This window comes from Cebus imitator, unplaced genomic scaffold (assembly GCF_001604975.1).
Source record: "Cebus imitator isolate Cc_AM_T3 unplaced genomic scaffold, Cebus_imitator-1.0 Scaffold828, whole genome shotgun sequence".
Taxonomy (NCBI): domain Eukaryota; kingdom Metazoa; phylum Chordata; class Mammalia; order Primates; family Cebidae; genus Cebus; species Cebus imitator.
In genome coordinates, this window is record NW_016108143.1 from 89,780 (window position 1) to 105,895 (window position 16,116).

Below are 16,116 nucleotides of genomic sequence, written 5' to 3' on the forward strand. Positions count from 1 at the left end.
GAGAGCCCGAAACGGACCCGCCACAGGAGGCAGCGACAGAGGAATCGGCCCCACGCTGCAGGCTCGGAGACGGCCAGACCCACACACGCGACTTCATCCCACCCCAGAACCCGGAGAGGGTGGCAGCGGACAGAAACAGCGTTCCGGAGCCCGGCACCCTTCCGCGCCCGCTTCTTCCCGGACCTACAACGCCGACGCCCGGCTCCGAACGGCGGCGAGACGCTCCCGGCCCCCTGCGTCCGCGCTCCCGGCCCCCTGCGCCCGCGCTCCCGGCCCCCTGCGCCCGCGCTCCCGGCCCCCTGCGCCCGCGCTCCCGGCCCCCTGCGCCCGCGCACCCGCTCTCGTCACGTCCGGGGGCGGGCCGGGGCCCCGGGGGCGGGCCCGGGTGGGGCCGGGGGCCGAGCGGGGCGGGGGTGGGGTTGTGGGGTGCTTCGTGTGACAATAATGAAGGTGGCTGCGGCGCGGCGGGAGGCTCAGCTGCGCCGGGCGGGGGCGGCGCCGGGGCCGCGCCTGTAGGACTCGGGGCCGGCGCCGCGGGATGGGGACGCGGCTCGGGGAGTGAGGCCGTGGCGGCCGCAAGCGGAACTTCGGCCCGAGAGACTCGCCCGCTGCCGCCTGTGTCCGGTCGGCCTCCACCTGCAGCCCCGCGGCCCCCGCGCCCCGCGGGACCGGGACGGCGACGACGGGGGAATGTGGCGCTGGGTCCGGCAGCAGCTGGTAGGTGCCCCCTTCCTGGGCCCCCGCGCGGCCTGTCAGCGCGGGGTGGCGGGGACGGGCCGGCGCCGCCGAGCGCGGAGTCCAGGGCGCGGGCGCCCGGCTAGGCCGCGGCGGGGACGGGCGCGGGGCCCAGGGCCGGAGAAGCCCCGTGCAGCCCCGCGCTCGTCTCGCCTCCAAGCCCGTGCCGCCGAGGTTGGCGGGAGGCGGCCGCTTCCTCCCGGAGCTTCTCCGTTACTTCCTCCCCCGGCCGCTCCGGGGCGGCTGTGACCAGAGGCGGGAGTCCGGAGCCGGGTGGCGGCGCCCCCTGAGGAAACGGGGCGCGGGAGCAGAGCGAGCGGAGGGCTGTGGGGAGGAGAGAGGCGCGCGTCCTACCTGGCGCGATTTGGGACGTGTTTGGGTGAAGGGGAGAAAAGAACCTGCCTTCTGCCCCCGCTCGTCACGGACTTGGGGAAGCGGGTCACGGCTCCGAGCTGGGTCGATTCCTGGGGAGGAGCGGCCTCCGCTAAGTGACTGTAACCCCCTCGGCGACAGACAGGTCTCTCCCGGGCCTGGGAACGGGAAAGGAGGACTGTCCGGGTCCAGCTTCGGAAACGAAACTTAGGATAATTATGAACGCTGCTTGCTGGGGTTTGCTTCCGACCTCGTCCTCACCCCACCCCCGTGAAACTTTTCCAGTGGGAACCTTTTTTCCCCTTCTCCTCAAGGCACTTTGAACGAGACAGGTTTGGAAGGAATTGTTAACTTTCCAGTATTACTGGAACATCTGGACACCAGCAACAAAACATTTTGGAAAAGAGTGATTTGAGGCCTATAAAAAGTGCCACCTTTCCCAGAATTAATTCAGAGAGAAAAATCTTCCCTGCCTCCTTGCAGCTGCGGCGCGGATATTGCAACACTGAGGCAGCTGTGACAATTAGGACTGAAATTGCTCCTGGCTGGAGAAGCCTAACCTTATCTGTGTGGTGAGGTCGGCTACTATTTAATTTCTAAGTCGCATTAACTTAATGCTTCTACAATGCAGTGTTTTCATTTGCTCATTTTAAAGGCAGTGGTAACATTTAGTGAAGAAGAAACTGTGGGACCAAAGCATTGATACCTCTTTTTCCCTTCTGCTCTAGGAAAGCATTTTAACGTTAAGTCTAAGCAGAATGGGATTTCAGAGGCAGTCTTCTGTTACTTCGTTTTGCAATGGGCATCATTATCAAAAAAAAAAATATATATATATATATATGTAGAGAGAGAGAGAACTGCCCACCACTCCCTCCTACAATTGTGGGCTATTTTTAGCCTTGTAAATTCAGATATCCCAGATACATGCTTTATTAGGAAACCAAGCTAATGATGTCATTAGAATACCATCTTGTAATACTTCGGCTTTGTTGCAGTAAGCCATAGCACGGTAATTTTACTCGGGAAGTTAATTGTTACAGATTTGCCTTATGCTTTTGATTTGCCAAATCTTCATGTGTCGAAGGCTGATGTACCTCATGGTGTTTTTGTGTGGTAGGAAGATCATTTTAAAGTGGTTCTCTTAAAGCTTTTTAAAATAGATTGAGACATCCTTTCTCACTGTTAAGGTATTTTCTAGCCAGAATAAAATCCTGGTTGTATAACCACACTCATCTTCAAGACAGAAAATCTGGTAAGTTTTTTAAAATGGCTTCAAATGAACACAGCTAAAAGGAAGGGCCGGAAGTTGTGTGTGGTTATTTTACAAGGCAGCCGTCTTACAGGATGGTTGACGAGTTGAACAAGCTGCTGTGCTTAAAAAATGCTATCTCTGACATTTAGCTGCTCACCTCACTGGTTTTAAGTTATCAGTTCCTCTCAGTACGTAATCATACCTGGGCCAGTGTAGGATTTTGTGTCTCTGGTCATGTAAATTAAGCATCAAGGACAGTTGATACAGAGTAATGAAAGTATATTTTACTATACTAGGAATTATTCAACTCAAGAAAAATCTAGATAATATTTCTGTTGGCTCAGTGGATTGAATCAACATGACTTTTAGCAATGGGTTTGTTTTAAAATTCAGATAAATAGGATAAATTTGGGGAAATTGACAAGTAAATCCTAAGGACAGGTTGAAGTTATAAGCATACTTAATTTGTTATATGAATCCTGATTTTCAACTAATGTCTCACAAAAAATTGTGTTATTACAGAAACAACGCCTATGCTCTAGTAATTTCTTTTTAATTAAAAAAAAAATAGTGTGACTCCTTATCACAACAAAGCATTTTCACTACTTGAGAAGATGGAAAAAATCAGAAGGTTGACAGAAGCTTAATCTTTTCTATGGGGAAAGTGGACTGAAAACGAAAATATTGGAATATCCATTTCTTTTTTGTTCTTTGATTTTTAGCACACAATGTTAAAGTTATTTTACACTAAAAAAATTCTCTAATGGTGTCTTTGTGGTACAGTTAGAATTCAAAGTGAACACATTTTCAGTAGCATATTTTATGTATTAACTCATTAGAGATGACAACACCTTGATTATAATTGTGGAAATGCCGTTAGCTACTCACGGTATTCAAATATTTAGACCTGTTCAGTAGCAATTAGTGACATGTGGTCATTAAAATTAAAATTTGAACCACATGTCGCTATTAAAATTCGAATTCATGGGTCTGTTGGCTGCCATTGGCTATCAGGTTAGTTCATATTTTCATTATCACAGAAAAGTCTATTGGGCAACACCAATTTAGACTTTTAAATAAAAGTCTGTGTCAGTACATATTTTAGTTGAATGTAATATTTCTTTACAGGACAACGTAATACTACATTTTTGAAGCACTTTGTGCTGATATTAAAATATGCTGAATACTGGGAAGACAAATGTTGGTCAGGGCCACACTTACTCAGCATGAGTAGACATGGGGTACGTGTTGCTGAACAGATCATATAGGTAAGGAAAGGATGAATCTGTAGTGTTTCTGTGTTTAGAGACAAAAGTGACAAATCAGGATCGACTAGCCTAGAAAAAAACTAGAAAATAATTATACAAAAATAATATGTCATACTGGGATAGCTGTTTCTTAAATTGTTTCATAAATGTAATCCCTTTAGATTGTATTGGCAATGGTGGTAGGAGGCTGCTAAGATTGTGTTCTGATTAACTGAGGAAAAGGAGAAGGGTCTTAATCTGAACTCCCTCAAGTTTCTGTTCTTTCTCACACTCACCAAACTTGCTTATACTGGTACTTAATTCTTCCCTTCTTTCCGTGCAGTCACAAGGAAGATGCAGCCCTCTTTTCCAGGATAACAAGTCTTCTTAAGCTGTTGATCCCTTTCTTCCATCCCGCTGCCCATACTCCATCGTTATCATTAGTATGTTTGTTCTCTTTCTCTTTCCCCTTTCCTTCAACCTGTGAACATGTTCAAGCCTCTCTCTGCTACCTTACTTTTTCCTGTACCTGAAACTGCCAAATTGTTCTTAATTTTGTAAAAAACAGATCCATAAAACTGCTGGCTATTATGTTTGAAATGTGGCTAGTTTAATTAGAGATATTCTTATGTATACAATACACATTGGATTTCAAAAATAGTATTAAAAAATGTGAAACCTGGCCGGGCACTGTGGTTCATGCCTATAATCCCAGCACTGTGGGAGGCCACGACAGGTGGATCACCTGAGGTGAAGGAGTTTGAGACCAGCCTGGCCAGCATGGTGAAACCCCGTCTCTACTAAAAGTACAAAAATAAGCCCGGCGTGGTGGCAGGCGCCTGTAATCCCAGCTACTCAGGAGGCTGAAGCAGGAGAATTGCTTGAACCTGGGAGGCGATGGTTGCAGTGAGCCAAGATCACTGGACTCCAGCCTGGGCAACAGAACGAGACTCTGTCTCAAAAAAAAAAAAAAAAAAAAAAAAAAAAAAAAAAAAAAAAAAACCCTCATTTTTTAATTAGCTACATGTTGAAATATTATAATATTTTGGATATATAAGTAAAGTAAAATTTTAGAATTTTATGTTTCTTTTTACTTTTTTTTTTTAGGTGGTTAGTAGAAATTTTAAAGTTACCTGTGTGACTTGCATCTGTGACTCATGCTGTGTTTCCGTTAGTCCTGCTATATAACATTAAAAGTGAATTCCTGTATCCTAGTTAGCATAGTGAGATCCCGTTTCTAGGAAAGGAAAAAAATTAGATGGATGTTGTGGTACTGACTTAGAGTCTCAGCTACTTGGAAGGTTAAGGTGGAAGATGACTTGGGCCAGGGAGTTTGAGGCTACAGTGGTGAGCCATGACTGTACCACTGCACTCTAGCCTGGGTGACAGAGTGAGACCCTGTCTGAAAAGAATAGTGAGCTCATGTTTTTACAGAACACATTATGGAAGTCTGGAAATCTCACTAGACTAGCCTGCCTGTAAATATCTTAGGATAAGAACCATGTCTTTGGCCGGGTGCAGTGACTCACGCCTGTAATCCAAGCACTTTGGAGGCCAAGGCGGGCGGATCACCTGAGGTCAGGAGTTCAAGACCAGCCTGACCAACATGGTGAAACCCCATCTTAAAACAAAAACACGTCTTACTTGTATTTGAATTCCTTACACTCAAGGCAGCAGTTGGCCCATTGTAGGTATTCACCTGCCAGATGTTGGTTGAGTAAATGAATGAGTATCAGATCTAATTCAGCATCAGTTTGAAAATACCTGCATTCTTTGCCTCTTTTCCAAGGAATGAATGAATGAATGAATGAATGAATGAATGAATAGAAAAAGGAAGCACTGGCCTATGGTGGTATTGTTTTTTCTTTTGTGGATAAGTTTTAACCTCAAGAATTAATGTTTAAGAACCTAAATCTTTGAATATGTGCTGCTTTATCTCTATTTCAGACATATATTCTTCGATACCCAGTTTTGCATTTGGTTAGGAAGACTGTAAAGCATTAGAGGAATCTCAGGTGTTCCCAGCAACACTGAAGTAGGGACCTTGCTCCAGATCCTCTAAAGAGCCTGATGATTACCATTATTGTCATTAAATATTTTCTAGACCTATGCTATTCAGTATGGTATCCACATACGGCTGTCAAAATGTAGGCACTTGAAATATGTCTACTCTGAATTGAGATGTGTGTGTATGAAATACACAATGGATCTTGAAGACTTAGTTTGGAAAAAGGATGTAAAATATCTCATTTATTTTTAATTGATTACATGTTGAAATTGGGTTATATAATTATACATATATATTGGGTTAAATATTAACTGTTACTTGTTTATTTTTACCTTTTTTGAAAAGTTGAAACTAAGAAAATTAACATGTGGCTTAGGTCATTTTTCTGTTTGACAGCATTGTTTTAGATTATGGTAACCATATATAATGCCTGGCATAGGCAGATTCAAGAAAGTTTTTGATTCTAAGGACTTTTTGATTTTACCTAGGCTTTTTTTCTGTTAGTTTTCTGTTTTCAGAGTGTTGGTCCACATTATATCTAAGAGGCTAGAAGCTGCCTGAAAGACTAACTTTATATCTGGTCCATTGGAAATAATTTTTCAAGTCAACATTGACTGCTGTGGGGTTCTAGATTTAGCCAGGCTGTTTATTCTTCATTTTGTTTCTGTAGTTGTCTGAGTACTGATCATTCTAAGCAAGATAATATTAATGATTAGCTTAGTTTTTACCAAAAATGTGTATTTTTTATTGTTTAATTTTTATTTTTTATTCTCAAAAGTAAATGTGTACTTTCTTTAAATATCAAAACGAAACCCAGTATTTTAGTTTATAAACATAGTTAAGATATTTTATTCTCAGGTATTCTTTATTTTGCTTTTTTTCCTGGAGTTTCTCTGTTACAAAGCATAAGAAAGACATTCTAGGCCAGGTGTGGTGGCTCTGGCCTGTAATCTCAGCACTTTGGGAGACACACAGGAGGCTTGCTTGGGACTAGGAGTTTAAGGCCAGAATAGGCAACATAGCGAGACCCTTGTCTACAAAAAATTTAAAAATTGGCTGGGCATAGTGGTGCCTGCCTTTAGTCCAAGCTACTTGGGAGAGGGCAGTAGTATCGCTTGAACACAGGAAAGGCTACAGTGAGCTATGATTGTGCCAGTGCATTTTAGCCTGGGTAACAGAGTGAGACCCTGTCTCTAAAAAAAAATTCTTGATTGGATATTTATATGGGAACTACTAGGAGACTTATTTTTAAGCCAATACTTCGTTAGAAAATATATGTTTTTTTTTGTTGTTGTTGTTTTGAGATAAGGTTTCACTTTGTCTCCCAATCTGGAGTATAGTGGTGTGATCATAGCTCACTGCAACCTCAAACTCCTGTGCTCAAATGATCCTCCTGAGTAGCTAGGACTACAGGCATTGGCCACCACACCCAGCTAATTAAAAAAAAAATTTTTTTTTTGTAGAGATGGGGGTCTCACTATGTTGCCCAGGCTGGTCTCAAACTCCTGGCCTCAAGCAATCCTCCTGCCTCAGCCTCCCGAGTAGCTGGGATTCGGGAGGCTGAGGTGTGAGCCACTGTGCCCGGCCGATGTTTGTATTTAATTCTCTTGTATATGTGGTTATAATGCATTCAGTAAACATTCTCCAGTGTTGTGAATGACATGCATTGAGTTTCTGTTACTTCTCAACTCTTGGAAATGGCTCTGAGGAAACTGTGACTCTTGGGTATGCTTAGGAGAAAACTAGAACACTAAAATTTTTTTGCCGACTGGTTCACTTAAAATTGTCTCTACAGTTTTTTATTTTCTTCTTTTCTTGTCTATACATGGTACTGGCAAATTCTTTTGAATTTTTATTTATTTATATATTTTTGAGACAGTCTTGCTTTGTTGCCCAGGCTGGAGGGCAGTGGTGTGATCTTGGCTCACTGCAACCTCCGCCTCCTAGATTCAAGCGATTCTCCTGCCTATCAGCCTCCCGAGTAGCTGGGATTACAGGCATGCGCCACCACACCCAATTTATTTTTTTTTTTTTTTTTTAAATTTGAGACAGAGTCTTGCTCTGTCACCAGACTGGAGTGCAATGGCACAATCTCGGGTCACTGCAACCTCAGTGCAGTGGCGCGATCTCGGCTCATTGCAACCTCCACTCCCTGGTTCAAGTGATTTTCCTGCCTCAGCCACCCACATAGCTGTGATTGCAGGTGTGCATCACCATGCCCAGCTAATTTTTGTACTTTTGGTGGAGACAGGGTTTCACCATATTGGCCGGTGGTCTCGAACTCCTGACCTCGTGATCTGCCTGTCTTGGTCTCCCAAAGTGCTGGGATTACAGGTGTGAGCTGCTGCGCCTGGCCTTCATTTGAAATTTTTAGCATGTACAATAGACTATCCTCCTTAACATTAAGTTATATCTTGCAGGTAATCATACTTGTTTCTCTTTAAAACTATTTGATTATCAAAGATTTAGATGAAATGTCAAATTAAGGAAATTAATTAGTTAAGCTCTGTCTGTCTCCACATTTTAATTGGAAGTGGAGTGCCCCTCAGCAAAGAAAGAAGAATAGGATGATAAGCATAGGTGTCAACCATTCATTCATTCCTCTATATTTTGGAAAACTTAGGAACAGAAGCAGATGTTGTATATATGTCTTACTACTGTGTGAAGTCGATAGAGCTGGTACAGGTTATTTTTATTCTTTGTTATGGCAAATTTCAAAAGTAGAGAAAGTGGTATAATGAGCCCCTTTATGGTATAATTTAAAGTTGATCAAAGGGTATGATTTATCCTTTACCCAACTTTTACAATTATTGGCACATGACCAATCTTGTTTTATCTATTTCCCCCACCCACTGTCCTCACTCTCTTTAGTTATTTTGAAGCAAATCCCAGACATTATATAATTATACCTATAAGTATTTCTTCTTCCTTTCCTTCCGTTCTCAAATTCTTATTTTTACAAGTGTAGACATTTCATGTCAGTTACATCAGTGATTATTAATATGTTAATGTAAAACTATTGATTTAATTCAGTTATATTAATAACAAAAGGTATATGCATAATACATATTGCTAATACATTTGTTAAGAATCTGTTAAATTCTAAGCAGTAGGTGTAGGACTTTCAATGTCAGCTCCTTTTATTCTATAGATACATCTGTGGGGAGAATAAATCAAAGAAAGACACATGAATCCAAAAATGCTTTGCTTCAAAATATCATGTTGTGCACCATAAATATATAAAATTTTTATTTGTCAATTAAAAAACCATTTTAAGAAGTTTTTTTACTTATAACATGAGTTCATTTAAGTGTTTGGGGAGCAAATCATATCTCCCTTTTTCTTGTTGCTAAAAATGATATATCCTGAACCATCTCTCTCTTCTTTCTCTGCCACCACCCTGGACTAAGCTGCTACCTCTTACCTAGACTATTGCAAAAGCTCCTAGTTCATCTCGTTGTTTCTCTCTTTCTGTCCTTGCAGTCTTGTTTTCAATATAGCAACCAGAGTGATCTTACTAAACAGGTTAGATCATATAATTCCTCTGTTTAAGATTTTCCAAGTGCTTGCTTTTTTGTTGAGAGTGAAAGCCAAAGTCTGCTTGATCTGTATCCCAGCCCCTACGCTTCTTCCAATTCATTTCTCATCCTTCGTCACTCTTCACTTACTTTTTATCCACACTAGCCTTACTGCAATTCAGAAGTCCCAGGCATACTTCAATTTTAGGATTTTTGTCCTGGCTGTTGTACCTCTACCTGGAATGTTCTTCATACAGACATCTGCTGGCTCCTTCTCATTCTTCAAGTCTTTATTCAAATATTCCCTTATTCATGAGTGAAGCCTTTTCCAGCCATTCAGTATAAAATTCTGACCCTCCACAATACTTCCCTGTTGCCTTTCCCTGCTTGATTTCCCAGCTCTTAACACTATTTAACCTACTTCAAAACTTACTTGTCTTGTTTATCTCAGGAAGGCAGAGATTTTGTCGGCTTTGGTTTTGTTGTCCATTTAACAAAAGCCATTTCTCAGCTCTGCATTCCCTTTTAGGTAACACCATGTCTTTTTCATGTATTTATTAATTCACTCATTTTTTGTGAGTGGATTAATTTTCTGTGGTAGCATTTTTGTTGTTAGGCTTTGGAACTACCAAAATGAGGCAATCCCTTCCCAACCAGTCTGGGGGAGGTGGGTTCTTCTTTTCTAATGTAGATTTGGATTGTTACCAATTTTTTCCTATTACAAAAAGTGTTACAATGACTATTATTGTTTGTTTATTTTGAAGTGAAATACCTAGAAGTGGAATTGCTGGGTCATGGGGTATGTACATTATGACTGTTACTAAATATTGCCAAATTATTTTCTAAAACATGAGAGTTCTCCTTTCCCTACATCTTATCTTGCTCAACACTTTGTACTGTCATACTTGAAAAAATGTACCAGTCTGTGTGAAACAGTGTCTCATTTTGTTCTAATTTGCATTTTCTTGACTGCTAGTGAGATGCAGCTATCCTCAGTTTTATTCGTATGAATAGATTGCCCATTTTCCACTGGGTAATTTGGCTTTTCCTTATTCTTGCTATAGTCTAGTTGCTAATTCTTTGTTGTATATGTTGTCAATATCTTCTAGTCTGTCCCTTGTATTTAACTTTGTTTATGATATTTTTTATGCAGAAATTTTAAATTTGTAGGTAAATTTATTAGACATTTGATTTCTGCTTTTTATTACATATTTGCCAATTCTTTTACTAGGATCATAAATCTGTTTTCCTAGCATTTTCTTCAAATTGTTTTAAAATTTAGTTTTTCAAAACTTAGGTCTTTAAGATACCTGGAATTGGTTTTTGTATATGGAATAAGGTAGGGAATTTGTTTTCTCTCGTATTGAAAGTTTCATGTATCAGTGCTGTTTATTGAATGAGGCATCCTTTCTCCACAAGTCTGTGTTGTTTGCCTTCCCTGTCATAAATGACCCATTTACAACACATAACGAGCATTGTCTTTCACATGCTCTGTCATAGGCCGGCATTCTCTTTCGTGTGCACTATCATAGGCTGGCATTGTCTTTCGCGTGCTGTGTCATACACCGGCATTGTCTTCTGCGTGCTCTGTCATAGGCCGGCGTTGTCTTTCATATACCTTGGTCTCATTCTAGGTACTCTATTCTGTTTCATTCGTTTGTTGGTGCATAAATAATGCACTGTTTTAATTATAGTTTTTTAATAAGTCTTGGTATTTGGCAGGCAGAACCCCCACCTTTTTCTTTTAGAATTGTATTAACCTTTATTCTTCTATATGCCACTTTCAATGCTTGTCAGATACTGTGGAAAATCTTTCTAGATTTTGATTAGTTTTGCATTGAAGTTAAGTTTCTTCTATTCATATTATTCCTTTTGATTATAAGCTGTGGATTGTAATTCATTTTTATTTATTTTTCTAGTTATGCTTAGCCACTGAGTATCTCTACATCTACAAATAATATATGAATTTAGATTTTTTTGACTCTAGTATTCTCTTTCTCATCTTCCACATTACAGTTGCATAGTAGTGTAGTTCTACTTTTTCCCTTTTACCAGCTTTATTGAGATATATCTCACATACCATACAATTTACCCATTTAAAGTATATGATTCAATATTTTTAGTGTATTCATAGGTTTGTGTAACCATCACTACCCTCTCATTTTAAGACATCTTTTTCTTCCCAAAAGAAACTTAACTCTCATTCCCCATTTTCCCAAACCTCAAGCCCCCAGTCTAAACCACTTTCTGTCTTTAGATTTGCCTACTCTGAACATTTTATATAAACATCATCATACGATACGTATTATGTAATGGTGTTCTTTCACCTAGCATAATGTTTTCAAGGTTCTTCTTTGCTGTAGTATGTATCACTACTTCATTTCTTTTTATTGTCAAATAATACTCAATTTTATGGATATGCCACTTTTTTTTTATTCATTCATCAATTGATGGATATTTGAGTTGTTTCTACCTTTTGGGTATTAGAAATAACACAGCTTTGGCCATTCGTGTGTAAGTTGTTAAGTAGATATGTATTTTCAGTTGTGCTTATACCTAAAGAGTAGACTTTTATTGGGTCACATAGTAACTCTGTTTTTGACTTTGTGAAGAATTGCCAAACTGTTTTACAAATTATCTAGACCATTTTACATTCCCATTGGCAATGTATGAGGGTTCCAATGTCTTCATATCCTTGCCAACACTTATTTTTGTCTGTCTTTTTTATTATGGTCATCCTAGTGGTTATGAATAGTATCTTATTGTGATTTTAATTTGCGCTTCCCTAATCACTAATGATGTCTAATGTTTTTTCATGTACCCGTTGTCCTTGATCACTTTTGGAAAAATGCCTAGTGAGGTATTTTTGCTTATTTTTAATTGGGTTATTTCTTGTGTTTTTTTTAAAAAAATTCTTGAGTTGTAAGACTTCTTTATATAGTCTAGCTATAAGACCTTTATCAGATGTGTGATTTGCAAATATTTCTCCCGTAATGTGGGTTGTATTTCTCTTTTTAAACTCAACGTTTTTAAATTTTTTAACATTAATTTTTAATGTAATTTTGGTTTAGTACAAGGATTTAGTGATTTTTTTTTTTACTCATTATCGTTTCTTGCATACCACCTCTTTCCTCTGGATTTAATTTTATTCTTGCTGACATAGCTTCTTTAGTTGTTTTTAAGCAAGGGTTCATGAGTAGCAATGTTTTTATTTCATAGTCACTATTGAATGCAAATTTAGCTAGATACAGAATTCTGGATTAATAGTTACTTTAGCTCTACATTATTGGAGATGCTACTTATTCCATTACTATCTGACATTTATTGCTGGTGTGAAGCATGCTTTTAATCTAATTGTCATTACTTTGTTGGGAATATCTTTCACATTGCTTTTAAGATTATCTCTTTGTGCTTAACATTTTGTAATTCTATGATGTATCCATCATGTTTTTTCATATTTTTCCTGCTCTGCATTTGCGTGTGCTTTCAATCTGAAGACTATAAAGTTCAGAAAAATTATTGGCCACTTTTTCTTTAAAATATTTTTTCTCAGCCTTTAATTTTCTCATTCTAGAACTCTTGCTTAGCATATGTTGAAGCCTCTTAATTTGTCCTCTGTGGCCCTTTTCTTATTCTCATCTCATTTTCTATCTGTTTTCAGTGAAAATTTTTTATTTCTAGCTTCTAGTCCACCAGTTCTCTTGTTTTCACTGTAGAGTTTATACTGTCTTCTGAATTTTTGCTTAAATGATAATTTCTCATTTTCAGCATTTATTATTGGACCTTGTTCATTTCTGTCTGCTCTTTCTGCATATCTTCCTGATTTGTTTCATAATTTTTCACTAAGAAATATTATTCCATTATCCCTTTGGAGATCTTAAACATACTTAGTGTAAAGATACACAGCTTTTTCCAGCTTTCTTTCAAAGGTGGGAGCAAGCCTGGACCCAAGCACAATGCTGCTAATTGAACCTGACTGTAGAACCCTCATGCAGAGAGGGTACTGCTGATTCTTATCCTGCTATTACCCTATAGGAGTTGAACTTCAAACTGCTCATTTCCACACTGAGAGTCCCAGAAGCTCAGCCCCTGATTACAGAAATGATTATCTTATGTTAAGCTTAGCTAAGTATTAATTAACCAAAAAAAAAAAAAAAAGACTGTCCGTCTTTGCTTTTGTGAAGTAAAGGGAACAGTTCAAAATGTAGACTTTCCCAAGGCCAATAGCCAGTTAATGTCAGAGCCAGAACTCGAACCTAGAGAGTTTTTCCAGGGAGTTTAGTAGTGTGAAATAGAAATAGCAGTCGCTTCCAGTTACTTCTAAAATCTGCCTTAAAGTGAGATAAGACTAAAGAATGCATTAGGGTAAGGAATGTCTAGCAGTGGTATTCTGGATATGGTGGTGACAGGTGTGTAGAGGAAAAAGATAAAAAAGTGATCAAGAGTTTCTGTAGTCCAGCCATGGCCATTCTCAAGGTGAAATGTGTTTTATTAGTTAGACCTGGTTTATATCTTGATGTATGTCTCTTCTTAAAAATGTTATATAGTGTAAACAGCAATGTTTAAATTGATTTTAAACAGCATGGCAATTTTTTTTAAGAGTTTTCTAAAGTTTTAAATACCTTGGGAACTCAAAAATTACTTTGACGCGAAATTTGTGATACTGTATTGAAATATAAATTGTAAATGCAGCAAAGAGATAAGGTGGTTGCCCATTTTTAATAATCACTTTTATCATATCCATAATGAAATTGTGCCATACTTTTAAATCTATTCAGATTATATTTTATAATATCTTGTAGGAAAATAAGTGAGTCATCTATGATTTAATGCTATTTTAGTCAAAATTTTACTCATTCTACATGATATTTTAATTTGTGCTTATTAAAAAGTCTTTTTTTTTAAAATGAAGTTTTATTCAGGGAGGAGCGTTGTTTTCTTATTTTGGTATTTCCATAGTTCCAAGCATATTACCTTGCTCATAGTATTTATAAATTGAATTTTAAGATGAAATACTAAGTGGCTTGATATTTCAGAATGGTCAAACATTTTAACTTTTTGGTAGAGTGCCAAGCAGAGTAGCAAACACATTTTTCTTAATAAATGTGTGTGTTACATATTGGTATTCTAAGATTTTGCTTTGAAGGGTCTTTTGCAATGAGTATAATTGGCAGGTAAAGCTTGAGCAGAATATAGTAAGTTGAAGTCTTAATCATATGTTACCTAGAAAATTGTTTCTTCACTTTTTCATCTCCCCAATTACACGGGGAATATAGATACTCTTATCTTAGCTCTCCACTATGCTCTTTAATGTACGGTAAGTTCAGAAACAGGGAGAGACTGTAAAGTAGTCCTGTAATCTTGTGTTTTCCTCTTGAACTTTCAGTGTTACAAAGGACTTGGCTTCTAACTTAGATATGCAGGAGACCCTCATACTTTGTGGATCCAAATCTTTATGCAGAATTAAAGGGAATTGATGCAGTGCTTACCTGCCAAGGTTGATCAACATTTTTTCAGCATATGTTTGTAGTATTTTTTTTAAAAAAGAAGGAAAAACTGAAATATCTTGGGAATTTATCATGAGAAAGGGAAAGTAAAAATTTCTAAAGAATGCTTTTAACAGTTTTTTTAGTTGGTAGTCTCCCAGGCCATGGGTTCCCTAATGATGATGTTTCATGTACAGCTAGTGCTCGACTTACTACCACGATTGGTCCCAACAGACCGGTCATAACACGATTTGGTCGTAAGTTGAATAGGCTATATGTACAGTACTGTGAAATGATGTTATAAAAATCTTTGTCATATTTTATCATAATTTTCTTTGTTCATTTTATGCCATTTGTATCATCTCTACACCATTTTGTTTCTTATTTTTACATTCATCAGGTTTAAGTAAAACACTGCATTACCAGTACGACTGGTTTAATATTTGCAAAACTTACAAAATTACAAAATTAGAGGTGCATACAAAAATACAAAATACAGGTGTAAAAAATACCATAGGGAACATTTTCCCAATTGCAAAACATATCAAAATATATAAACATGCATGAAACATTTTATTGGCCGCTGGTGCTTGGGTGCGGGTCGTTGATGTCGTCATCTGAGGCGGCAGTTGGGGTTACCGGAGTTGGTTTTTTCATAAACATGGTGAGCTTTGTCTGAATTGTATGTTTCTTTTTTTCTTCATAAATTTCACGATGTGGACGAAACACATGGTACGCCATCCATTCAATCCTTGCAAATCGTTCGATGTTTGGGTCCATTGCTTCGAAATGTATAAGAAGTTTATTGGGAGGGGTTTGATGAAAAATATCCAAGACACAAAACAAATTGCTGTACCGAGTCTGGGATAACAGTTGAAATGGTGCACGTGGAGATGGTAGTGCTGCCGGAAGCTGGTCTGCACTGTCGTAAGCCCAGCTGGGCAACGTTTGCGCTGCCAGACGCGGAGCAGTCGTGGCTAGCAATTGTGGTCGTAAAGTCGAATGGTCGTAAGTTGCATAGGTCGTAAGTCAATCAATACCTGTAGATTGAGATAAAGCTTTCTGTGGTCTGTAGCAAAATGGAAAAAATTTGGCCAGTGTAATCTCTGTGTTTGCATAAATTTATAGATGTTCTTGTTTTTGAGTAATTTTTTTGTAAATATAATTAATATTGTAAATATATTGTAAGTTATATTTTTTGTAAATATAATTTATATTGTAAATATAAATTTTATTTTAGAATGGGTTTTAACAAAACGTTGCAAATATAGTAGAAAGGATTCCTGTGCCCTCCTCTCCCACCCAATTTCTCTTACTGTTAACATCTTACATTACTGTGCTGTGTTTGTTAACACCAATATTGATATGTTGTTATTTAACTCCATACTTCATTTGAATTTTATTAGTTTTTCCCTAATGTCTCTTTTCTGGTTCGGTTTCTCAGACTTTTTAAAGTCTTAGATTGTTTCCTTTGCTTTCTTTTTTCTTAATATTTTTG

The 16,116-nt window shown here is 38.8% G+C and overlaps 1 protein-coding gene across 4 annotated transcripts in view; it reads left to right on the forward strand.

The window, feature by feature from the left end:
- Positions 1-431: 431 nt before the first annotated feature.
- The window catches only part of ATP11B (ATPase phospholipid transporting 11B (putative)), a 119,095-nt gene continuing 103,410 nt past the window's right edge, over positions 432-16,116 (forward strand). For 3 of the 4 annotated variants that reach the window (XM_017520383.2, XM_037735532.1, XM_037735533.1), the window contains exon 1: positions 432-717. In XM_017520383.2, the coding sequence (XP_017375872.1) occupies positions 691-717 (27 nt within the window). In that variant the 5' untranslated portion in view covers positions 432-690. The remainder of the gene's footprint in view (positions 718-16,116) is intronic. The other variant, XM_017520382.2, reaches the window with a different exon arrangement.